The sequence below is a fragment of the Anomalospiza imberbis genome, chromosome 3 (assembly GCF_031753505.1).
Source record: "Anomalospiza imberbis isolate Cuckoo-Finch-1a 21T00152 chromosome 3, ASM3175350v1, whole genome shotgun sequence".
NCBI lineage: Eukaryota > Metazoa > Chordata > Aves > Passeriformes > Viduidae > Anomalospiza > Anomalospiza imberbis.
In genome coordinates, this window is record NC_089683.1 from 31,942,534 (window position 1) to 31,967,924 (window position 25,391).

Below are 25,391 nucleotides of genomic sequence, written 5' to 3' on the forward strand. Positions count from 1 at the left end.
CTCAAGTATCTGAAGAGTTTTTTCCTTAAAATAATTGTTCAAAAAATTAAAAAATGGGACAATATAGTAAAGAATTTCTTTGGATATTTTCTTATTGATAGATTAGATTATTGGCTCATTTTCTGTTTAAAATACTAGATGTTAATTCTTGGAGCTGTGCACATCTAGCTATCATACTTATTAACATGACAAGTACCTTACTTTACATAAAGTATTCCAAATGTGATGTTCAGCAGTGAATTTTTTTTTTACATAGTTGAAACTATACCTACATTCTTATCTAAGAAAGCCCAACAGAAAAACATTAACTTTCAGATAGGAGATAAGACAGCATGATTTCTCTGAATTGTCTTTTCTTTTTTTTTTTTCCCCTTTAAATTTATCTTGACTCAGAAGGTTTAGTTGTGAGGATATTGAAAAAGCCATTCCTCTTCTGGGATAGTTGTAGCATGACTGACTAGCTCCAGAAATGTTAAAGTATCAGAAGTTTACGAAGAGTCTCACAGAATAGCTGGGAATTGTGTTCATTCTCTCCATCTTTCTTAGTGGTTAATGGGTTTACACATCAGCAGACAAGAACAAGAAGTGAAGTTACATTTTTGTGAAGCTGGTCATATTATTTTTAAACTTTCCCACTGTTTCATGCACAGGGAACTGATCACAGGGAAGTGTTGTATTCAAACACATCTTTACCAAACAAGAATTACCTTTACTGTTGACAAACTTGTAGAGAAAATTATGGTGATAATATGTAGTTACGGTAATACTGTGAGAGGTAGGAAAGTGTGTGGTGAATCTGCCCTGCTAAAACTCTGAATAGCAGCAGGCATCTTTCTGAGGTAGGTAAAGACATTGAAGGCTTCCCTGGCCCTCACAAATTCTGCTAGAGGATATTTTGGAGGAAGTTGGTGTGATGGATGTTCAGATGTTCCAACGTCATCGAGTTTCCCTTAGGAAAACATCTTGTACAAATTTTTTTGCATTAGATCCTGATAAGGGGATGACAAAATATATTTTATTATGGCTACAAATTGCATACTTTAGGATAACTTGGTAGGGAAAGGATATTGTAGATTTAATGCTTTCTGTCTGGCAGCAATTAGTTCTGCTCTGAGACATTTGTAACTTTTCCCACTTCAAAGAGATTTGGAATTTGTGGCTGTTAATGATGGTGTAAGCCCCAGGACCTCTCATACTGTTGTGCTCAAGCAAATATGACACAAGTTGCTGTCTTTCTCCTAAATTTCCCTGTGAGATGTTTCTCATGGGACTACCTTGCTGAGTACAATGTTAAACAAGCAAACATGTTTGTTTATTAAGTTCATTCTTTAGATCCAGTGGTTGCCTTTTCAAATATTAGACTAGACTTCTTGTCTCCATTTCCATGGGGAAAAGGAGCCTGTGCCTGCAGTGGCATGGTGGCTGTCATGTTTAATTGGTACAACAGGGGTTTTGTTCATTCATCGCTAGCTCAAACAAGCTGTTCCTACAGTAAACAAAAAATATAATTAAAAATCTCCTTTGTACAATAGGTATTTTTGTGCAGATGCTGTAATGTATGTGTGCTTGGATGTTTTTCCTTCCTTTTTACAGCAATATAAATTATGATTTCTGGTGATGGAAAAAGAAACAAAGATGCTTTTATTATGAATTTTTCCAGTTGGATGTGAACACTTGATAAATGGTCGTTTTGTATAACTAGAATACAAGGGTTGAAGGAAGGTCTTGTTTTACTTTTGTATTGATTTATTGAAGACCCCCCCCCAAAAAAAAAAAAAACAAAGCTACAGTATTTGGTGATACAGAGGATTTTATGTATTGAACATTAATATTTTAAGTAGGAATATTTTAAAACAGCTTATCATAATAACATCACAGTCCTTTGACTGAACTAATGATTTGCGTTTTATTCTTTCTTCCTTGCAAAATGGAGGAAATTGTGTGTAATTTATAATGCTGTTACCTCTGCATTACTTTTTTAGTCTTATTTTTTGTATTGCACAGTATGACGTGAAATTTTTCACCTGAGAATCAAATATTATTGCACTAAAATATATATTACAGTGAATTCATTTTTATAATGTAGTGTAGTAATATAAATGCAGCAGCTTTTTGTCTGCATCTAGTAACTCAGTAAAATTTCCAATTCTGAAGTATAAAGCGAGTGACTTCATTTGAAATCATGCACAATTACAGTGCACTCACTTGTATGATTGCATGAGATGCCTTTGAACCATATTTCTATTTTATGTAATTCTGACAATGTTAATGTTTCTTATCTAACAGACTTTCCAGGCTGCTATCAATCAAGTGTTTCCTGCAGAGGAGGATAGCAAAAAGGATGTGGAAGATAACTGTAAGTTATGAATTTATAAATAAATTATGCATTTGAAAAAAATATCTGCAATGAAATGAATATTGTTTCCTTACAAGCTTCCTCTTTCTTCCTTGTTGTCTTTGTTCGAATTTATGTATGACCTTTGCTAGTCCTTTAAATTTCTTAAAGGAAGCTCATTTTAAATATAATTTACTGTGGGTTTTAGTTTTCATTTGAACAATTTAGAGGAATGGATAGTTACATAATTCCCATATAGAACTGTTGCTTGACTTCAGAAATACTCCATTCAGCATTATGGGTGTAACTGTACTTTTTATAGTGTGGCAAAAGACTCAGTGTCTTTATCAGCACCTGTATTTGCATAGCATTTTCCTGCATATAAGGAATTTCTCAGTTAGCATTCTTGTGGAAGTAGAGGCAATGGAAAATAAATTTTAGGGTTACCTTGCCAAAACTAGGGATCGGAATCTGGACCTATCAAGATCACTGAAAATGGATAGACTGAATTGCATATAGGAGTGCTGGTGGAGAAGGAGTTTTGAGCTGAGCTTGTGTAATAAACGTCACTTTTGATCTGCAGGGCTTTTATTTTATTAAATGTTTTATAGTTGGGTGGATGGAAACAGTTGTCAAATCTGGGGAGAGGGGAGAGAATACTGAGAAAGCTGAGAGAGTGCTGTGATCAGCTTTTAGACAACTGTTAAATGTTTTGCTGTTGCTGTACTCTATGAGCAAATCACAGAGCCTGTCCTGTCTTGAATACTGATGAAGGCAAGTCTTTTCAACATTTCCTATAGTGTTTACTGCTTGGTGAAAATACTGAAGACTTTGTAAATAGTAGGCAAAAATACCTTCTATTGTTCTTAGTTTAAAATAGAGGCTAGGGGTCTGGTCTAGGTGATGTAACCTCAATTCCTGTCCTGGAATGCCATGACAGGAAATGCAGCTGTTACACCTTCTCCATTAAGAAACAAAAAGATGAGATTTGAGACTTACGCTCGGACTTAGATGGTGCAGTGTCATTAGAACCAGGCTAGTAGCTTTGCTTCCAGCTGCTTATATTTTTGCAAAAAGGATGCGGGTTCAAACTTTTCAAAGCTGTTATCTGTATTCTTTGTACATGGTGATTGTTAGGGAAATGCACTTAATCTGTGCATCTGTCCCAATGATTTTACTGAGATGTCCTGACGCCTCTGTGTCCTAGTCAGGGAATTGAAATCTGGAATTAGATTAGGGAAATAACGTAAAATTCCAACAGAATATTATTCAACTAAGTTAGTCAAAGAAAATATCATCTTTGGCTTCATGAGAAGATAAAACTTAAAAATACTTTGTTCAACAATCCTTTCTGTATCAAACATTATTTTAACTTTCCTAACATATTCTAAATTGCTGCTCACACGTTGTAGTTAATTTGCAGAATGTGTGAATCCCAAATTCAATTTCCTTCTCTGTCAGAGAGTATTTGTGTTCGGTATCATTGATTTTTAAGAAAAAAACTATACTGAGTACTTATAAAACTGTTCTAAAAAATCCTGAAAGGTGGGTATAAAGACAGGGTATTGGATAAGACTTTAAAAAACCCCAGTTCTACAGATGCAGAGCCTTGCAATTACTTCATAAAATAGTTTTCAATAGAAACCCTGCTTCGTGGTATGGGCAGGAGAGCCACTGTGAGTAAATTTGGCATTGACATTTCCTAGTTTTTAGTGCCTCACTTCACTTATGTGAACTTTGTGTGCATGTAATATATGGACAACTAAATGCACATATATACACTGGTTATATTTAAACATGAGACATATGAATATTCAGAATTCTCTCTCTCTCTCCAGTGACTTCCTTTGCCTTTGGATATGGATGCCTCTTCTAAAGGATTTATTCTAAAAAAGATGCATTTTGAATTTGCTGATATAAGCCTTAGTTTGCATGTCTTGAGGTGGTGGCATTGCCTTGGGGAGCAAGCTCCCATTGCACACTGAGTCTGCAGGTATAGCTGCTTTAATTGCAATGAGGGCACTGGGGACATAATGAAATGTGGGGTCCTTTGCCTTTTAGATAAGCAACCAAATACAAAGTTGATGATTAACTGCTTCCTTTAAAACACTGCAAACTCAGAGAGGTTCCTACGAAGATATGGTCAAGGGTGTTGATAGATAATTACTGTGTAATAGTTTCTCATCTCAATACTGAGGATCCAAATGACTTCAAGTTTGCTAATTTTTTACCACTCTGTCCCCTCTCAGACACATAGAGGGGCAGAAGGAGACTTCAACTTTTATAGATCAAGCAGGAGTTTCTGTTTCTGGCCCATTTCCTGTTAATGTCTCTTTCTCTTGGGATGACCCCAATAAAAGAGGTGAAAGCAGACTGCAATTTGTGGTCCCAGGCCATTTTCTCAGCCATGTGAACCGAGAATGCCTGGGGAGGGCAGGACGAGTCCTGCTGTGCAGCACCAGGTGTCTGAGCTCGGCTGTTGCGTCTCCCGGTGACTGTGGGGCTGTGGGGGAATGCGTGTCTGCTACGGTGGCAGAAGAGGAACTGTGGGGATGGGGGCCAACCTGCTGTTTCATGAAGGAATTGTGCACAGCCATGATTTCAAGGCTGTTATGATCCAAAGGGAGAGTTTACCTAGGGTAAAGCTAAAGTGTACCTTGTGTGCCTCTGCCAGCACAGGAATATGAGTGCAAGGGATTTTATGGAGGAAGGTGGTTTCTTCTGAACAAACCAGAAGCTATGAGGTTCTTTGAGAAGTGTGAATGATTCCAGATATTTGAAACAAAGCTGTATTTAGTCATGTAATGGAGGGAAGGGCTGTTATTCAGTAGAGCCAAAGGGAGGCTGCAATTCGCTGGTGAACCTCACTTTGCTTCAGGCAAGTCTAATGCAGATAAGTAGAGGACAGAGCCACCTCCACTCCTCAGTCCACTGCAGGAGGAAGAGTAAAAGATGCAAAACATAAACACAGATGTTTTGAGAAGTCCCTGTTTTCCTTTGCCAGTATATTTTGGTTCAGCAGGAGGAGTGTTGAAAGAGATGTTAAGAGCTGCTTACCAAACTCCAGGTATCCTTGTAGGGCAAGGTGGCTGAGCAGGGCAGGTTGACTTTAGGTCATACAAACTGGCAGCCCTTTTTGCACATTTGTATAAATAAGTTAGAATACTTTTTTGCTGCTGCAGCCCTTGAGAAAGGATGTCAGTTCCACATAAAACAACTTTGTTGGTCATTATAGATGAGAGGTGTGTATGTGACCCTTGTGTGAAGTGCAAGCTTAGTGGTTGCTATTACAGAATCACAGAACCAATTAGGTTGGAAAAGACCTCTGAGATCACTGAGTCCAACCTCTGACCTGACACCACCCTGTCAACTTGACTGTGGCGCTAAGTGCCATGTCCAGTCTTTCCTTAAAAAGAAAAGACATTAATGGTACAGTGCTTACTCCATCCACAGTAGCTGGATGTATACGAGTTTTTATACTGTGTTACTGTAAGGTTTATCAGCGTGGCAGTCTGTCAGTTGTCACTACACAAAATAATGTTGTACATTTGATTTAAAGCAGAGAGAAAAAAGGATTGAGCATATTTGAAAATGGAGGCTGTGTAATGAGTAGTGCCCTCATTTGGTTTAGGGATAATATTTTTAACAGCATTATAGTGGGAACTGGAAATTGCCGCTGTAATGAAGGCTGCTGACACTTTCCAGTGCTTTATAGCTGAAAACAAGGACCAGCTTTGCCAGAATGTGAACCTGTACAGTCTGAAACTTTCTGTGGGTGCGACCATCCTGTAACATTTCAGCAGTTACAGAATCACATCAGAATGTTCTGATCTGGAAAGGACCTACAATGAAAGGGATCAAACCCACAACATTGATCTTAGTAGCACCATACTCTGACCAACTGAGCTAATCTCAGGGTCAGGTGTTTTATGTTAAAGAACAAAGGAGGAAAATACAGCTGGGTTTTGGCGTGTTAGCATTTTTTCCCCCTAACAGTTTCTCTGAGGAGGCCAAAAATTCAGAATTAAAGCAGGGAAGGGTTAGTGCCTGGTATTGTGATGCTGCTGTTGCTGCCTCCAGATCCAGATTAGATGTTTCTATTCATCAATTCAAAAATCACCAGAAGCCAGCTGTTACTCCAAATGTCAGTTGGGTGGCATTACCCTGGGGACACTGGGACTGAGATTGGAGTGGAACTGTAAGGAAGGAAATATTCATTGGTAGGGATTTTGGTAGGCAGCAGTTTCTGTGCTTAGAGGCTGGTGTGAAGGCGGATGCACCATGTCTGACAGGCTGGTTAAAGGAGCTTACGCTGAGCAGAGCCTGTATTTGAAGCTCCTGCAACCCAAATCTTTGTTCAGCAGCTTTCTTTAACTTCAATTGTACAGTTAGCAGCAAGTCTGTGGTTTTTAAAATGTATATAGAGTCAGTATTTCTGTCAAGACAAAAGTATTTCAAGACAGTGTGAAGAAATGATAGGATTAAACTGTAAAACAAAGAGAGGGGAAGAAAATTCTCCTTAATTCAAGATTTATTTTTTTGTCTGTACTTGAAGGTAGTCCCGAGCTCTTAATGGTATGTGATTGTTTTTTACTTGTAGGTTCCCTGATGTATTTAAATGAAGCCACTCTCCTTCACAATATCAAAGTTCGGTACAGTAAGGACAGAATTTACGTAAGTATTGTGCGTCATGACAACCAGTCTAATAGAGATGTCCTTTCAAAAATTCACCAAGTGTTTCCACTTCTTTTTTCCCCCATAACAGAACTGCTAACATGGAAAGGTTGAGGTTGTAGGCCTTTTTTTGCCTTTTTTTCCTTACATTATACTTTTAGATCAGAATCCCCTATGATTTTTAGCAGGCAGAGCAATAGGTTTTTCTCTACATGACTGTTCGTGTGCAACCATAGCACAGCTTTGTATCACAACTGTTCCTATAGGTAACTTATTTCACTGTTAACAAAGATGGTTTTCTTTCTTCATTATTTTTGAACGAAGCAAACAGGTGCCGTCTTTGACACCTCCTAGCTCAGATGTCCATCTTAATCTTTTATATTGCTATCAAATTGCCTAATTGTACTTAATGAATTCTGACTAAATTACATTTTGTCCTTGCCATCTGCCTAGATACTGACAGCTGTGAAACAGAAGATAAGAGTTTCCTTTCTTTCTTTTTTTTTCCTAATAGAAAGCTGGCTAGGGATAATACAAAACAGTTCCACATATTTTCTTTTAGCATATATTATAAAATTAATTTAGCTAAACCCTTTTATATAAATGTAAAAATAAAGTATAATTGTTTTCTTCTATTGCAGTTAATTTACATAGCTTTAAATTTTTTATGGCTCAAGATCAAGAACCAGCTTTAAAATAAATAAATAAAAATGGCCATTTGAATGCTGCTCTGGAAATATAATCTTTAAAGAAACCCAACCAAACAATAAAACCCCCCAAGGAAGTAAACTTTTGAATATGAACTGATTATGGGGTAGGATAGTATTTTTGTTGATAAAGCCTTTCTTCAGTGTAAACCAGTAGTGCTAATATGTTGTCCAGAACATGTGTATTTTCTGAAGGAAAAAAAAAATCCAACTTTTTTCTTTTTCGGTTTATAATTTAGCTACATTTCCCTTGTAAACAGTTTTATGCCTTTTTAAAAATCCTGGTTAAAAATATTTATCTTGTTATTAAAAGGAAAATTAATATTAGTACTTGCAACTCTTGAAGAAAAGTTTTTCTTTGGTGAAATAAGTGTCAAAAATAGAACTATTTAAGAAACATCATATATTGTGTGATCCAGTCTTCTATTAATGTATCACACAATAGTTTCCAAGTTTCAGTTTTCTAGGGACATTCTCAGTAACAACAAAGCAAATAAGTTATTCATGCTGAAGGTTTACCTCATTTTCTTCAGATCCTTTGCTGCAAATCTGATTTTTAATTTGATTCTGACCCCTCTTCTTCCATGAATGTAACCTGGCAATTATAAGTAAGCTATAACAGCTCCTTGCAGAAACATTAAAAAAACCCTCTCTTCAGTCTTCCTTGTCCTGTGGAAAGGTAAAAAGCAGCCTTTGTCTGAGATTCTTCTCAAGTTCCTTCTCTATGAGAGAACATTTGGATTCTGTATTTCTCTCTGTGGAAGCAGCTATAGCTAATTTTCTCTTGGCTGAATGCTTTTATTGCCTGGCTTGAATGCATTCCCAGGCAGGATACTGTCAGTCCTTCCTGCTGAGTTGCTTCCATTAGATATTGAAAAGCTATCCTCCTCACTGGAGGACAGTGTGTTATGCTATCCATGAGCTTACTTTATTTGCTTTTGAGCAGGAGGTTTTGGCGTCCCATCCTTGATCCAGTAATGCAGACAATGGGAAATAATTTAAAAGGAGATTGGGAGAAAGGTCAGATTCAGGACATACTCCACAGCTCGGTGGTTAGGAAATTTTCCCAGGATAGTTTCATAGAAATGCTGTGAAGATAATTAAAGGAACTGTAAAAATATATCCTGTTTTGTGTTTGCATTAGGTAGAGAGAATCATAAAAGCAATTGTTATATGGAGGCTATAGTCTGCAATAGTAATCGACAATTGCTGTTAATCACTTGCCTGGATACTGCCTAGTAAATTGCTGTTCATTGTTTTCTTCACAGACCTATGTAGCCAACATTCTTATTGCAGTGAATCCATACTTTGATATACCTAAGTTTTATTCTTCAGATACTATTAAAAAGTACCAGGGTAGATCGCTGGGGACATTGCCACCACATGTTTTTGCAATTGGTATGTATTGAGCCTGTATTTGTCTCTTAAAATAAACAAAACATTGAATACTTCAGAGTTATTTGTAAGTTGCCACCTGTAGCAGTAATTAATTTATTTTGCACTATTATACAATAAACCCCCTAATGGCTAAAATTGCAAATATTCTCATCTTTTTGAAGAACTTGAAAATGAGCAACTGTGACAACTCTGTTAGAATTATTCTGCACTGCCAGTGTTTTAAGTCTAAGCAGTTTAAATATAATTTGCAACCATAAAAAAAACCTAAAAAATAAATAAAGAAATTCAAATTTTATAAGTGAAAAAGGTGTAATAATGATTGACACTGTCTTTCAGTGCAGTAATTTTCTTTGCCTTAAATTATGTTACCAGAGCACATACAATGTTTCCTTTTATATGCTCATGTTACAGACAGAAAGTACATTGAAACTTTATTTATGGCTTAAATCTGATTTCAGTCATTTTTGAAAATAAACAATAATTGGAAACTATAATCAAATTTTAGCATGGTAAAAACCTTCTCACTGTTTTGTATTTTATTTTGAAATCAAAAATTTGGGGGGGGTTGAGTACCTGTTGCATAACAAGAGAGATTTTTTTCCAAGTTTCCTCAAATGTTACTTGTTGCAAAGTACAACTGAAACTTTACATTTTAAAAATATATAAAATGAACACTGATTACTATTTTATAAATACATTTAATTAATAATATTTATCTCTAGATGGTTGATTTCCTTTTGTTTTATTCTGGATATAGTTGAGTAGGCCTTTGTTTTCAAGACTTTGAGTTCTTACATGTCAGTGTTGGAAGAATTAAAACTGTAGTATAAATTAAAGGGAAAAAGAATTTAATAAATTGTAATACATTCAATTGTAAAGATTTAGTTTCTATTCCTGAAAATGTTACATTTTAATTTTTGCATTGTAGCTTAACTTTATCCTTGCAATTCTGCTGGGTATTAATTTTTGTCATGTTAACCATATTTTTCTTTCTAAGCTGATAAAGCATTCCGTGACATGAAAGTGCTTAAGATGAGTCAATCTATCATAGTCTCTGGAGAATCAGGAGCTGGCAAGACAGAAAACACTAAATTTGTTTTGAGGTTTGTATGTTTGCACCAAAGTTAGCACATGAATCTCTTGTGTTTATGCATTTGGTTGACATAGAGGCAGAGCAAATTAAGGCCATCAGTGGGTTTAAGATACAGTTCACTAAGATATGTATTAGCTTCTTCATGCACTTTATTACAAGAAATTGAGTTAAATGCTGACATGATAATGTGCAAAAATAGCTACATACTCACAGAAACTTTAACTCAGTTGCAGTGACATCATGTAGTAATTATGGTTTATGTTACAGGCATTTTGGTGTTGCACATCTGGTATTGTGGTTGATAAAAAACCTTAACTAGATATTTTAACTGTATATTGCAAGACACCGTTGGTTCTGCCATAAATGTGTATTTCTGTGTTCTCCCTGAGGGTTTTTTTTTAAGTTTGCTTGAGTATCTTTTTAACTTTAATATATTTTACTCTAGTTTACTGAATGAGACTGAATAATGGGATTTATTTATTTATCGATGTTCATGTATGGCCGATACTAAATCAAGTGTATTAAATTACATGGAAGCCATATTGCTGATATAGGTCAGCCTTGCTTCCATATCTGCATTATCTTTTAATGGCTTTTTATCACTCTGGAACACTGTAACTAGAAAGAACTGCTCCTTTAAATACACCTATGTCATAGGAGGTCTGATATGCAGGGAAGCACATTGTGGGCAGTGTAAATATGCTCCCTTGCCCCACTTTGGACTTGTTTTCCTCTACAAATATTTAATTCCCTTTTCCCTAAAATCATGTATTTTCTAGTATATCTCTACAGTAGAGGTATTATTTTCCACATCACATGAAGAATTGTCACAACTGCCTGTCCTTCATACTGCTCTGCTCTGCCCCTGTGCAACCTTTCATAGATGGCTGTAAGAATTACTGCAAGGTGCTGGTAATGATTTTTTACAAAGGACATCTGACTCTATTCCTGTTAAGAGTAACAGAAAAAGACAGCAGGCACTGGAAGAATATCTCACAAGAGATGCTCTTAAGGGAGATTATTCTTCCACTTCTCAGCAAAGGAAGAGCTCATTACACAACAGGCAAATATCATTGCTGTTGCTTCTCCCCACCACCCTCCACCATAGAGTCCATGTACAAAACATAACTGAGTTTTAAAAGCTAGAAAATTTTACCCTTGTGTGTTTAGAAAGTAAAAGGTGCTAGTACAGCCCTTTTAGTGCTTCTGAAGTTTTTTTTGAAAGCCCCATTTTCAAGAACTGTTTTTAACTTGTCCCAGATTTGCCTGTGAATTTCCAGAAAGCATGCCCTGTGAGCAGGGAATAAAAAATAAAAAGACTGGAACTTTGGAGCAAGTAGATTGTGGTTTTATTTTCTAATTCTTTCTTCAATTGCTAAATTGAATCTTGCCTTAATTGTACACTTGTAATTTCTTATCCTCACCATCTCCATGTGGATTTTTATTAACACTGATAGTTATGAATACAGAAACAGTATGGATAGCAACAGTCTTAAATTCAGGAAATAGACATGAAACATTATGTATTAAATAAGACTATTAATAAATACAGATAATTCAGTAATAGTTTGATTATATTTCTATTAAACTGTAATTTTCATATGCATGTTGAAAAGAAATTTCTAGCAGGCCTTGAAGTATTGAAAAATATTTGAAGTGTGCAAAAATATTTTTGTTTTAACAAAAAAGAAAAGTTAAAAGTTTAAAATAGAGTTTATTTCAAAGTACATAGGTATTTGAAGCTTAAAATCAGAATGCTTTCCCTATAGTAATTAGTTAGTATTTGTGCACAGCCATGTTAAACCCTGCCTAAGTGAGGAAACCTGACATGAGATGAATGGTACTGATATTTTTATCTTATTTTACAGGTATTTGACAGAATCCTATGGCAGTGGCCAAGATATTGATGATAGAATTGTAGAAGGTATTGAAGTTCCTTTCATTTGCCTAAAGATTTCAACATTATTTTTTTTTTCAGAAATGTGACTCAGCAGCAAGTTAATAAAAGTAGCATAGAAGTACTATCAGACTTTCTAGAGCATAATTTACAGGTAGTTGATCTACCTATACCCAGAATGGAATTTTAAACTGCATAAAATCTGCAAGGACAAGACTGTTTTTTCATTACTATCTGTTAGTACCAGGAAAATATAATTCCTCCTCCTCACTATCAAGTTCTCAAAGTCCAACAAAGTAGGGAAGTTCTTTTAAATTATGATTCTGGATCATATTTCTGTTATATCATTTTTTTTGGTCAGAAATCACATAATTCAGAACAGCACTTTGACTGTATCTATCTTTACAACAGATTCCCAAACAAGGTGAAGAGAGACTGTGTTGATCCTTCTCATTGAGCCTCTTTAATGTTGCATGTAGTTCCTAATTGAACAGAAAATAGCTTTTTGAGAAAATAGCAATACCTGAAGAGCAAACAACCCTCAGCTAACCTAATAATTCCTCAAACATCAGTTTTAGTCCTCTATAGCATAGAATAAATTTATTTTGATATTTCTTGATTCTGTGTCTTTTCCTTAAAAAAATAATTTACTTTTGCTTTAAATTTTCCTGTTTTCAAATTTGAACCATATATTCAAGAGTAATGCTGCAGGCTTAAATCTCTTGTTGCTGTAGGTCTGCTTAAACCAGTCCCTTAGTGAAGTCCACTGTGTGCTAAAGGAACTCAGAAAGCGGGCAAGAGTTGGATAATGCCTGATGCAAATTAATTGGTACTTGTAGGTATTCCTCAAAGGGTTCAGGCTTTTTAATTTAGAACAGCATCTGACACATTAATTTGGATGGGTTTTAGGCATGATTTTAATGAATATGCTTGTGGCATATGTATTACTAGAGAAACCTTCAGCCTAGCTGAAAGACTTTTGCTTTCAGCTGCAATTTGCTTTTATTCATAATCCTTTCTTTAAAACTTCATATTACATAAAATGCCTGAATAGTTATCAAAGATCTTGTAAGAAGTCAGATTAGCATTTTTATGATCTTTAATTGTTAAAAAAATGAAAACACAGCCAAACCACAAAAAGTTAATTCTCATGTCCTATTACATGATGCATTATCACCCATATTTTATCCAAGCATTAATGTCATTCCTTCATTCTTTCATTTTTGTAGGAGCAGATATTTAAATGGTTGTCAGTGGAGTTTTAAATCTGAGTTTCTGCTCACTTAGTTTCCAGTGCTTATTTTTACCTAGAAGCCTTAAAATATCTTGCAGATATTTTTAGTGTTTATTATTAACATGATTTAGTAAACTATTTTTCTTTGATCTTCAAAGCTAGTCAAAAGCAGTCTTTCAGAGGCCTTCTATTTCAGAACTAATAAACAGTTTCAAACTGCTTAAACTATGCACAATGTTTGTGCAAGTGCATATATAGATGGATATGAGAATTAGATTGTTTGCTGCCACTCTTTCTGTATGGGCTTTAACATGCTGAAAAGCAGCAGCCAGTAAAAAACAAAATCAGTCAGTCACTTAATTGACCTAATTTAAAAGGACACTGTTAAGTAGTTTTTGAAATCAACACATTTTTCTAATATTATATATGTTAATTTCCATATCAATCCAATACATTGCATGCATGACATTTAAGTGGCATTTTCATCTGTGGAATAAGCGGGTAGTTTCAATTTCATGAATAATAAATAATTGGGAAGTGTCAAATTCTTTGCTGTCTCATGTAGTTTATGTATCGGTTATTTACCTACTTCCTACAGAAGTAGGAATTTCTTGCAGTATTGATTCAAGTACGTTGCAGTGTTATGAGACACTTAAGTACTTAATTTTATGTTCCACCTCAATATATCCAGTATAATTTGCAAAATATATTACTCCTAATAGGTAATATTTTTCCTTTGATTTTCAAACCTTATTCCAAATAAGTTCCCTGATTAGTTATATTTGTTCTCTCTTTCTTTTTGGTAGTTTCCTGATTGAATTTTAACACTACAAAAATTAATTTTTTTAAACAGCAAATCCTCTGTTAGAAGCTTTTGGAAATGCAAAGACTGTTCGCAACAACAACAGCAGTCGTTTTGGGAAATTTGTTGAAATTCACTTCAATGAAAAGGTACTGGAATTTTGTTACAGATAAGCAGTGATGATTTTTTTGCCGTATAATGGAAACACTAGACTGGTAGGAGGCTGAACAGACTTACTAGTCTTGCAGCAAATAGCCACTCTCCTACTTTACATATTTGATTTGTATTGTGTCACCTTGAAAGAAAAACCAGAGCCACACTGTACTCTGTCATTACTGGAAGGCAGTGGCAACTCAGTAGGAAAATTGCTTCCACCAACAAAAGATTAAAAATGGGTCCCTTCATGGCATATGTGAGTCTCCTGATATGAAGACTAACTTACTTGCTGTTAGGTATTCATCCATTTCTTTAATGTTCAAGTAAGTGTAAGTTGTGTATTAGACATAAATATATTTCGACTTCAAACTTTTTTTATGTACTTGTATGAATTTTTGGGACCTTACATAGTAATCTATGTGTGACAGAAGTCAAGGAATTGGTTTTTAGATAGAAATACTATTCAACTGTGTATCTTAAGAAAAGTTTTATTTGTTCAGGTGTAGTTTTGTTTGGGCAGGATATGTATATGCACATTCCACAAAATTAAGGATGGCCGTATGGTTGGTCACGGTGTCCAAGCGGAAGACCCTGTTGATATTCTCTGGAGATTACATACATACTTCCTCATCTTTCTGACTGAGGACAGACCAACTGCAAGAATTTGTTTCTTTTCCTGCAGACTTAAAGCTCATTTTTCTGGTCTTGAGCTTGGAGACTTTTCCTAAGTTTGGTTTGTAATTTAACTTCAGAGCTTTTGTTAATAGTTTACCTAGTAAATAACCAAATTTCTTTGTGGGGAGAGGGACTTTATCTGTTGGTCTGGTTTGTCTTAATAAAGTTATGGAAAGGATCAAAATTTTTACTTAAAAGGATGAATTAATGATCTGATGATGGATTCATGTCTGTCCATCTACCCATCAATACTTACATGGTGTTTCAGTTGAATTACTTCAGCTGAAGCAAATAGCCCTCTGAGTATCTGCAGAAACTGCTTCAAAGGTTGTTTCAGCTTTCCACTGCAAGATCAGCCTGTTTACTTGAGCCCCTTTTTTACAAGGCATCACATCTCACTTTGTGATCACCTTTTTAGGTCTGGTTTCTAAAAGTGATATGAGCACAGACTGAGACCTCCTGAATAAGGGAATGACTGCATAACTGCAATCAAATTTGTCAGTCAGTTAATCCTTCTTAGTTCCTGTAATGGCCATTAAGTTCAGGAATTTCCTTGCTATTAAGATTTCTCTAGGCACAGGGAATTTTATCGTAAGCCACATAACAAATAGCTCTCAAAAATCTGTGTCAGAATTCCTTCTCAATAAAGAAGTGCGAGTGTTGAAAATAAAATGTTGTGTCATAATTAATTTGCTTAAGATGTTGTCCAAATATGTACTCTGTAATTTTAACCCTTCCTTTTATTTTACAAGAGTCTCAGTGAAATGAAACTAAAGAAGGTTGTAATAGAACTGTCATACAAAAAGTGTAAGGATGGCTGTAGCAATGCTCTTTACTGTAACTCCTGAGGTCCTGCTATGGATTTCTGCTTTTTGGGGTGAAGAAGACTTTTCTTTTCTTAAGAAGAGTGTATGTATATACAGTACATGAGCTGGGGAGAGAAGTAATGGTAAAGGCAATGATTTTTTTTTTCCTAGTCTTAATATGTATTAGGTATAGATAGCTTTTAATCTTCTTTGGAGCAGTTTCTATTGAATGAGTCACAATCAGGCAAAAGTAAATTGAAAACCTGAATCTTAAATAATGCTACAAATATTCAGATAATCAGAAAAATATTTCTTCTTCCTAGAACTCGGTGGTTGGTGGATTTGTGTCACACTACCTTCTGGAGAAATCTAGGATCTGTGTGCAAGGCAAAGAAGAGAGGAATTATCATATCTTTTACAGGCTTTGTGCTGGTGCTCCAGAAGACATTAGGGAAAAGTTGTATTTAAGCTCTCCTGACAACTTTAGGGTGAGTAGCAGAGTCAGCATTTGTAAAGCTTGTCATATCATCATATATGGATTTTTCATATATATCATATTAAAATCTCTGTTTATTATCTTAAAAAAACCCCAGATTTTCTTTTTGTTAAATCAATTTGATCTTGGAATAAATATACCTGACATTTTTCCTTAATGGAATTCCTATACTTTTTCGCCATCTTAAAATTGAGAAACTTGTGCTTTCCCAGAAAATGTACTGTTGCATACCCAGCTGTTAGTAATGTTGTTATGGGCTCTTCCAGAGATGTAAAGTGTGAATTTCTTCAGTGCAAATCAGATCTCCTGGTAAATACCAGTCAGTTCTTTGCTTGTGTTTCTGTCATTTGTCTCCATCTCTCACCATTTCTTGTCTTATATTTGGTTTGGAACATCACGGAAGTGGAATTTTGTGTATTCCTAAAATATGCAGACCAAATCTCTTGGGTTTTGAAGGGTTTTGTAATACAACAATGTGGAATTACAAGGACATAAACTAAATGACTATCCTCTCTTTAGATTTCCTTGATCTTAAACGAGATGAGAAGCACTGCAAAGAAAGAATTGAATTATTGTGCTGACTGTTTTCTTTGTTGGTTGACCTTCCTACTTGGATTTCTAAATAAAACTTGGACTGTGCTTATTATCTGTTCCTTTTCCTTTTGTACTCAGTTCTATCAAAATGCAGCAGAGGGCTAGAAACTTTAAATATGCAAATGTCCTACCAGTTTTATGCAAAGAGGAGGTTGCACAGGTGAGACCTAAATCAGTGCACTCGCTGTGGGGAAGGTACACTGGTCACCAAACAGGCAGCTGCTGCCTCTTGGCTTGGCCAAGTCAGTCTCTCCTTATGGATGAGCCATGAAATAGGCACAGAGCTGCACTTCCACATTGTCTACATTGTACATTTGTACTGTAGTACCAAGGTGATCTTGCTCTCTAAAACCCATGACAGTATTCTAGGACAAGTTTCCTTACTTTCTCAAGGCATACTTAGGGATCTTCATAGACCTTACATTATTTATTTAAATATTTACTTTGTATCTTTTTATATTTTGTCTATTCGTACTTACCTGTGTGATGGAAACTTGATGTTCTGATGCTTATTAAGAAAGAACTGCTTCCATTCCCTAGAAGTAAGGTTTTTCTTTTGAAGCACCCAACAAACACAATACTTAAGAACACCCAACACCATTTATATTTGTAAAATGTGGAGCTAGTTTTCAAAACCTTCTTCTTTACTCTGCAGTTATTCCATGCAGTATTCTCTTGTATGTTTTAAAGCCAAAATGTTGAACAGATTTTCAAGTACATGTTTTTATTGTGCAGCCACTTTTCCATTAAAATTTATGTCTTGAAGTTAATAGATTTTATTTCTAGAATATGCTGCCTACCCACTCTTGGGGATTTTTTTTTAAATCAAGAATTCTGCTCATGAGAGAACCCAAGGTTGTAGATGTCACGGTCAGACTTAAAACCTTAAAACCAAGCTGGTGCAGGACAGTACTTAACAGCCTGAGTTCTTTTTACAGAGGACATTTCCTTGCATGTTTCATGTATAAAGAGTTTGTATACCAGCCTTATCAAATGGTGACTTTTTTTCTGACTTCTACTAAAACTATAGCAGGCACTTTAATTTCCATTAAGGATTTTATTGCTTTACCATAAGTTAGTATTTGAATTCTGAGTTCCTTGCATGTGAAAGGTCCACTCTGCATATTAAATTAAACAAATTTACCACATTTTTTTTCTCTCCCTTAAAGTCTTAATTATCTTTAATTAAAAACCAAACAAACAAAACCTTAGAATAATTTTCATCTTTGTAAGCTTATAAATGAATTTAAATATTCTTAAAGTTTATTACCCATATTGCACTAAATTTTCATAAAGTGCCACTTTATGGGAGATTTTTGGGAAAACAAAGCTGTAAAAGATAATTTTCCTCCTAAATTTGTATTTCTTTTGTCAAGATGATTTTTATGTTCTTTGTTCTCATTTGCTACTTCAGTTTTCATCATAAAATGGTTCTGACTAAGCACACCTGTGTCACTTTTTTTTACCACGTTTTGTTGACTGCATGTCTGGTTCAGAATTCATAGAAATGCCATCTTTAAAGCTTTTGATAATAGACTGTGATATTACACAAGGCAAAGTTTGATGATTGATCAGTATTTTCCTATCAGTACTATTTTTTTAACAAGAAAGATATTCATAAGAAACCTCAAACTCTAAAATTGGTTATTTAAAAAAGCTCATCCCTTAAGTCACAGTTTTGCATTGGCTCTATTGTATCCCTTGTCTTGAGCCTTATGGCTTATCAAGTCAAAGTGCAAATTAGGGCCAGCTTGAGTTCTTAGACTCAAGCCTGGTTTCTTTAAAGTATGCGTTGCTGGAAATAGGACCATCTCAAATTTATGGGGTTTTTTCCTTCTTTTTCACAGAAGCAAAACATGATTAAAAGAAAAAGGATAACTTAATTCTCTTTAATCCTTGGGCTTGTTTCCCTTTGACTTAAGTGATCCCCTGGAATCTCCTCCCCATCCATTTGGCCATCATGGCATAGGGACACATTGCTCTGGGCATGTAAACCAAGACAGTGCATTGGCTGCACCTGCCTGACCTGTCCTCTGGATTGCAGCAGCACTGATGGCCATTACCTCTATATTAGTTCATCCTTCCCCTGCAGGTTTCCTGGGGAAGCGAGAATTCACTTGGCCGAGGATTATGCAACTAGCCCTGCAGTTCTGCAGGTTTCTTACACACCCATTCTCCAGCACAACCCACATGAAAGTGTGCAGTCCTGGGAGCTTGTGCTTTAGGTTGCCCTGCAGAAGTTTTTAGAAATTCAAGGTCATGAGGAAATCCTGTGCTGAACTTTGTAGGTCTTTGTGCCTTGGACTGAATCACATGGCTGTGAAAGTAAAGCTGCACAGTAAATCTGTACCTGGAGTAATTCTGTACCTGGAGAACAGCAGATGGGGTTGAGAAGCTGAACTTCTTTCTCATCTAAATTTCAGGAAGAGAAGTCAAATTGCCTTATGTTTGGGTCACTGAAGTTACAACGGTGTGTTGTGCTTCACTAAAAAAAATAAAGTCAAGCAAACCATACAAACCAAACCCCAAGTACAATGGTATTCAGATGTACTGTATGATAACCTGAGACTGTTTAAAAACATAATTTCTCCCTAATTTATTAAATATAAATTTACTCAAGGTTTTAGCTTTCAAATGAAAGCCATTATCTTGTGATTAAATGTCTTTTATGTAGGTTATAATTTAATACCATGCTGGTTCACATTCTAAACCTGTCAGCTAAGTTTCCACGCTCTCTTTTTGAAAAGTATGACCTTTTTCACTTCTCATCCCCAGTTTCTGGGATTGTGTTACTAATGCTGTAATACAGGGATATTTTGTGTTTAAAATACGCTGTGCTTTGCATTCTTACTGGTTGATAAAGAAAACTTCAGTACTTTGTTAAACACCAAGCTAGCTTTGGACAGTTGTCACTTTGTTTTAATAATAAATTTGTCACCAAGTTTTCTTCTGCTGTTAGAAATGCTTTGAAGAATATTTTGGGGTTTCGCATGTAAATTTTAATCAGAGAGTGGAATTGTCTGTGTTCACCTATTAGAAAACATCTTTGTTCAATCAAAGAGTAAAGAATCAGTTCACTTCCTTCAGACAAAGGGCTCTGTCCAAGCTTTTGGACAGAGTTCTTACATTCAGACGAACAAATCAGAAAGAAAAAGCTGGGGATCCCATTTTGCTGAAAGCAACAGTAATTATTGAAATCTAAATTCAGTTGGATTTACTGAACTGTAAATCTGAGGTTACTATACAACATGAGGTGGATACCAGAAGTCGGGTTCAAAATAAGGCTTCTGCTTAGACCATGCTGTAAGCTTTAAATATTCTTCAGGCTTTTAAAATACACTATCTCTCCTACTACCTATAGAAATATTTGGTGAAGAAAAAATAATAGTTTCGTATTACACATAGGCCAGAAAATTAATTATTTTGGTTCCTAATTTAGGTTGTCTTTTCTGTAATCCTGGACTCCTTGAATAGGTTTAATAGAATAAAAAAGTAAGAAAGTATTGTGTGGTTTAATGAACATCCCATTGTGTCAAAAAGTATTTTAGTTGTCAAAATCAAGAAACTTTCAATAGAAGTTTGGTACTGTTGCAGTACTTTAATTTTGTAGATGAAAATAAATACATTTCCAAGGAATTAATTATGAGCACTTACCATATTGTCTGTATCAAATGATTAAATCAAACCATGTAGGGCAAGTCTTAAATAAAAGCATACGTTTTCCTTACTTCTGTCTTTAACTGTGCATTTCCACTTTTTTATTGTTACAGTATTTAAATCGAGGCTGTACCAGATTCTTTGCTAACAAAGAAACAGACAAGCAGATTTTGCAAAATCGCAAGAGTCCTGAGGTATGTTTTTATCTTTCATTAGTTTATATTGTTAAGTAATGGAGATAGAGTTGAAAGTGATTACAGTTTTATAGTGTGGAATGAAATGTTCATTTTACACGTCTTTATCGGTCTAAGAGGGTACTCTCAAAGCTGCTGTATTCAGAACTCTGCTTTGGAGTTCAGTCCTAGAAATACATTTTAACATGCATCATAAAATCCCAAATGGAACAGTGTATATAAAATGGTTTCCTCTTCATTCTTACAATAACATAACTCTTAATGATGCTGCTTGTCTTCTGTGGAAAACAAAAATCTAATACTTTCATAATTTTCTTTTTAAAAATCTTAACTACTGGTAGGAATAGGTCAGAAGCAATATTTTTTCTGGAGACATTTTTACCTGGAGTTTTGAAATGATGTTCCAAACTGTTCTATAAATCAATAGTGCAACCTCACTTCTAGCCATGACTATATTCTCCTCAGTGCACTTCAGAGGTTTTTGTTTTCCCCTTGCTATTAACTGCTAGTTATGCCAGAGCATGGAATTTCCTGGATAAAAGTCTGAAGCTTCAAAACATTTATACCTTTTTGCTCCATCTCTGTTTACATATTTTAGAATTGGAATCACCAGAATTTGTAGCACTTAAACCTTTGAGCTGTTCACATGAGGATACTAAAGAATTTGTTCTGAATTAATAGTATATATGAATTGGAAGTTGTTAAAACACTTAATTAAACTTCTACTCTGTTCTCTAATAAAATTTTTATCTACTCAAATATGAAATTCACATTTGTGTAGCTGGAAGGTATTTCAAATATTAATCAATTCCATACTTATGATTCAGTAGCAGGGTAAGCTGCATCTATATCTGACAAAAATACAAAAATAATTTAAGAGCCTCATTCCACCAAGTGGCCATGCTAACTCTTTCATAACTTGGTCTTGAAGCTCGTGCTCAACTATGAGAGACAGTATAGATAGTTCCTTTCATCAAGTCAGTATTGTCAAGTCTGCCCCTGGATTTTTTGTGGTTGTATTATTGTAACACTGAGCATGTAGTCCTGACTTCTGTTGCTAAATGTAGGCTATTTTTTATAATCAGGGATGGTGGAGAGTCAGATACAAAAATACTTATTTGACATCACTGTGAGGCAGGAAGCTGATAGATACTTCACTCTTGTCAAGCATATAGGCTAGCATTGGGGAATTTTGCCTCAGTTTACCCAATTTGCCTTTCATGAACAATTGTAGTGAGTAGGCATAGAATATCAACATTCATTTATTTTTTCTTCTGGAAGATGAGCCTATGCAATTTTCTGTTATTGATGTGATTTACAGGTGGGTGTTGTCATAAAACTTGTCCTCTGATGGACTTGAAATAAGAGAAGACTTGATTTGAAATAAGTGTTTGTCTAAATTAAAACATACTCAGAGAATAGTTCTGAAAATATATATAAGACATGAAGTAGCAGAACATATGATACCATAATACTTACATGTAAGTGCCATATCTATTTGAAGGCTCAATAGCGGATCAAAGTTAAATGATATTTAAAGCCTACGACAGCTGTTTAATCAGGAAATATATTGCCTTGTTTAGGTTTTTAAATTGGAAGTTTAGTATTTGCTGTCATTTTATAAAAAATATTAAGATTGTTTTTTTGAATGAAAGTAGCTGGAATAGTCAATTAATACTTCAATTATTTTTGTGTTTTCCTTATCAGGAAGATGAGGTGATCATTTTACATAATTAACATGTAGTTTAATGTTATTGATGTGCCTACATGTTGTGTGAAGTGAATTTTTCAGATGCATGTGGTGTTTTGTTTGGATAAAAATCATGTGAGCTTATTTGACATTAAAAAGGCTTTTATTTAGTTAATTATTCTTTTTAATTGAAAACATTTAAAAACAAGTGTAAAAATGTAGCTCAGTCTGTGCATGTTCATGTAGTTTCTTGATTGCATGCAGATGTGTTACTTTCTACTATTTAAATTAGTTTATAGCAAAAATAGCTTTCAATGTGTTTAAATTTTAAAAATCAGCAAAATGTTAAATTAGTATTTCAGAACACAGCTAGTATTCTTCTAAGCCATAGACCACTGTAAACAACTTTTCTGTTTCTTAATTGCACCAAGAAATTAACTAGTATATTTCTCTAAACAAGCCTGTTTAGAATAGGGATAACTTTCCTGGTTCTGATTTGTCCTGTACTCCCGTCCTTCTGTCATCCTATTGTAAGGACCTCCATCTTCTTTCAGCTGCTTGGGGCTAGGAGGATTCCTTTCTATTAAATGCTCCAATAGCTCCCTTAGCCAAAGTCTTCCTTCCCCCTGCTAACAGTCTTATATTCCCTTGACCTTAGCAGTCACATTCTCTCTAGCTTCTGCTTTCTGAAGATAGTTTGAAGTTTGCTGTGAAATTTATGTTTGAAGATCATGCTTCCAAGTATCAACAATTTAAAATAAATAAAGGTTATTGCGAAGCCTATACTGTATGAAGAACTCAAATCTCTACTTAGTTTGGCATGCTTTGTATGCTTTTTGTTATGACTTATTCTTGACTGGAAATATTTGCTTACATCTACTTTAAAGCACTTACATAGAATTTTTGGTTTTTCTTGTTTTGTAGTATCTTAAAGAAGGTTCCTTGAAGGATCCACTGTTAGATGATCATGGAGATTTCAACAGAATGTGCACAGCCATGAAAAAGATTGGACTGGATGATGAAGAAAAACTTGACCTTTTCAGAGTAGTGGCTGGTGTCCTTCACCTTGGAAATATAGATTTTGAGGAAGCTGGGAGTACTTCAGGTTAGATGAAATAGAAATAATTTTTCGTAAAAATACTGAAAATACCTCTTGATTAGAGACATTTCCTTTGCATGTGAATTACTGCTTTTGAAAGCTTCTTTGTGTTCATGGGTAATTCAGTCTTAATTCACCCCATTTTGAAGTCAAGTTTACCTGTTTGTTTTAAAATTGTACTTCTTGACATGCTCTGAAAGAAAATAGGATTTCACTGAAATTGTTCAAGAACCTATTCAGTGAAAGTTTAATATAAAGAAAAGAGCCATTTTGTATTTTAATGATAGCTTTAAAGTCCAACTTCTCTCTAATATCAGAAAAAAGATCTTGACATTAGAAATTAGCAACTCCATCTATAGGGAAAGGCATTATGTCCTTTGGCTTCCAAAAATAACATCATGTTAGTATTTTGAGAGGTGAAAAAAAAAAAAGGTTACAGCAAAAACTTAGGTAAATATAACTTCCTAATTTTAAGACGTTGCTCACAAGATGAAGCAGTACTAGTGTAGTTGGGACTTAATTGCAGAATGTGCATGAAGGTTGATGAAGGAGAAATAATGATTTGGGAATTGTCCTTATTACCTCACTACAGAAGTCAGCCTCTCTAAATTGAGAAGTGCTGTCCATATATTCCTGAAGGACTGATTCCTCTGGGTCTGGATGTACTACAAATACAACTATAGTAGAAAACATAAGTATGTAGGTTTATCTTGAGTTGCAAGACAGAGTGAAATTGATTCCTCCTGGTCCTACTTCAAGTATGTATAGCTGTTGGTGGAGTTGTTTTGAAGACCAGACCAAGGAACATTTTAAAGTGTTCTGAATGATGAATTAAATGAGTGCTAACCTTACAGGTTCACTAGCTCCTGACTTCAAGTACAGAATCAGCACTGTACTGTGCAAAACAATCTGTTCAGAAGAGATCGTGTGTGGGCTCTAGTCCCATGTGTCAAATCAGGGCCAATGCTGAATTCAAAGTGGGTAGCTTAGGGTTGGCACAGAGGTGGGTTGTTTTGTTTTTGTTTTTTCCTCTCTCTACTGTGTAGATCAAATGAGAACCTCCCCAGTGTCAGTTCATGCTGTTGCCATGTTCATGAAGATGACAGAAATGAACATGATTAATGAGAATGAATCTGGGAAGATGCAGGTGTAGAGATGGGTAGTGGCTTCATGTAGCTCAAACCAGCTTCCCAGAGAGCTTCCCTGTTGGGGCCTTTTGTGAGCTGTGGCTTAGACACTGACAAGGTTGAACAGTGAAAGAGGTGCAAATGTGAGTTTGAGGAGGAAATGGATGAGAAGAGTGGGAACCACAGATGGTAAGGAAAGTCAGGGTTTAGAGAAGGGAACGTCGCCAGAGAACTTATGTCCTCTAAATACTGAGATTCAGACCCATATTTTTCTGGAATAAATTATAGATCTTCTAAAATGTAAAGGAACTTCTAAAATATAAATGAATGTATTGAACTTCTAAATTTCAAATACATGTTTTGTTTTTCCCTCACTTTGTGCGTCTTCACGCAGGGTGTGCATTTGAACTGCTGCAGGCAGTCTCTTACCAGAGACCCTCTAAAGTTCTGTTGCTGCTCTACTGCAAGCAACAGGAAATCCATGTAAATAAGTGCTAGATTTTACTAAAGTGGGTGGTGTTCCAGTTGGAGATCTCTGCTGGCCGAGCCCTGGCGCCAAGGCAGGTGCAGGGCAGAAGGGAGTGCACCTCTTGGCTGTTTGCCTGGGACAAGTACAGAGCCTTATCTGAAAAATCCAAGTGCCAGGAGTCTGCCCTAGCAGGCACTTCTGCTGCATAGCAAGGGAGACTGGAAGGTTACAGGAGCATCCAAGTTCAAAAGTTTTAAGTCACTCGAGTTAGTTTGTAGGGGTTAGCAC

General features: G+C 35.4%; 1 protein-coding gene across 5 annotated transcripts in view; it reads left to right on the plus strand.

Moving 5' to 3' along the window:
• MYO6 (myosin VI) overlaps positions 1-25,391 on the plus strand; it is a 101,364-nt gene that overhangs the window by 33,737 nt on the left and 42,236 nt on the right. For all 5 annotated transcript variants that reach the window (XR_010997075.1, XM_068183869.1, XM_068183870.1 and 2 more), the window contains 9 exons: positions 2,287-2,356; positions 6,936-7,009; positions 8,985-9,114; positions 10,112-10,217; positions 12,076-12,131; positions 14,192-14,289; positions 16,101-16,265; positions 20,638-20,718; positions 23,333-23,513. Coding sequence is in view for 4 of the 5 variants with exons in the window: in XM_068183869.1 (XP_068039970.1) it covers positions 2,287-2,356; positions 6,936-7,009; positions 8,985-9,114; positions 10,112-10,217; positions 12,076-12,131; positions 14,192-14,289; positions 16,101-16,265; positions 20,638-20,718; positions 23,333-23,513 (961 nt within the window). In the remaining variant the exon portion in view is untranslated. The remainder of the gene's footprint in view (positions 1-2,286; positions 2,357-6,935; positions 7,010-8,984; positions 9,115-10,111; positions 10,218-12,075; positions 12,132-14,191; positions 14,290-16,100; positions 16,266-20,637; positions 20,719-23,332; positions 23,514-25,391) is intronic.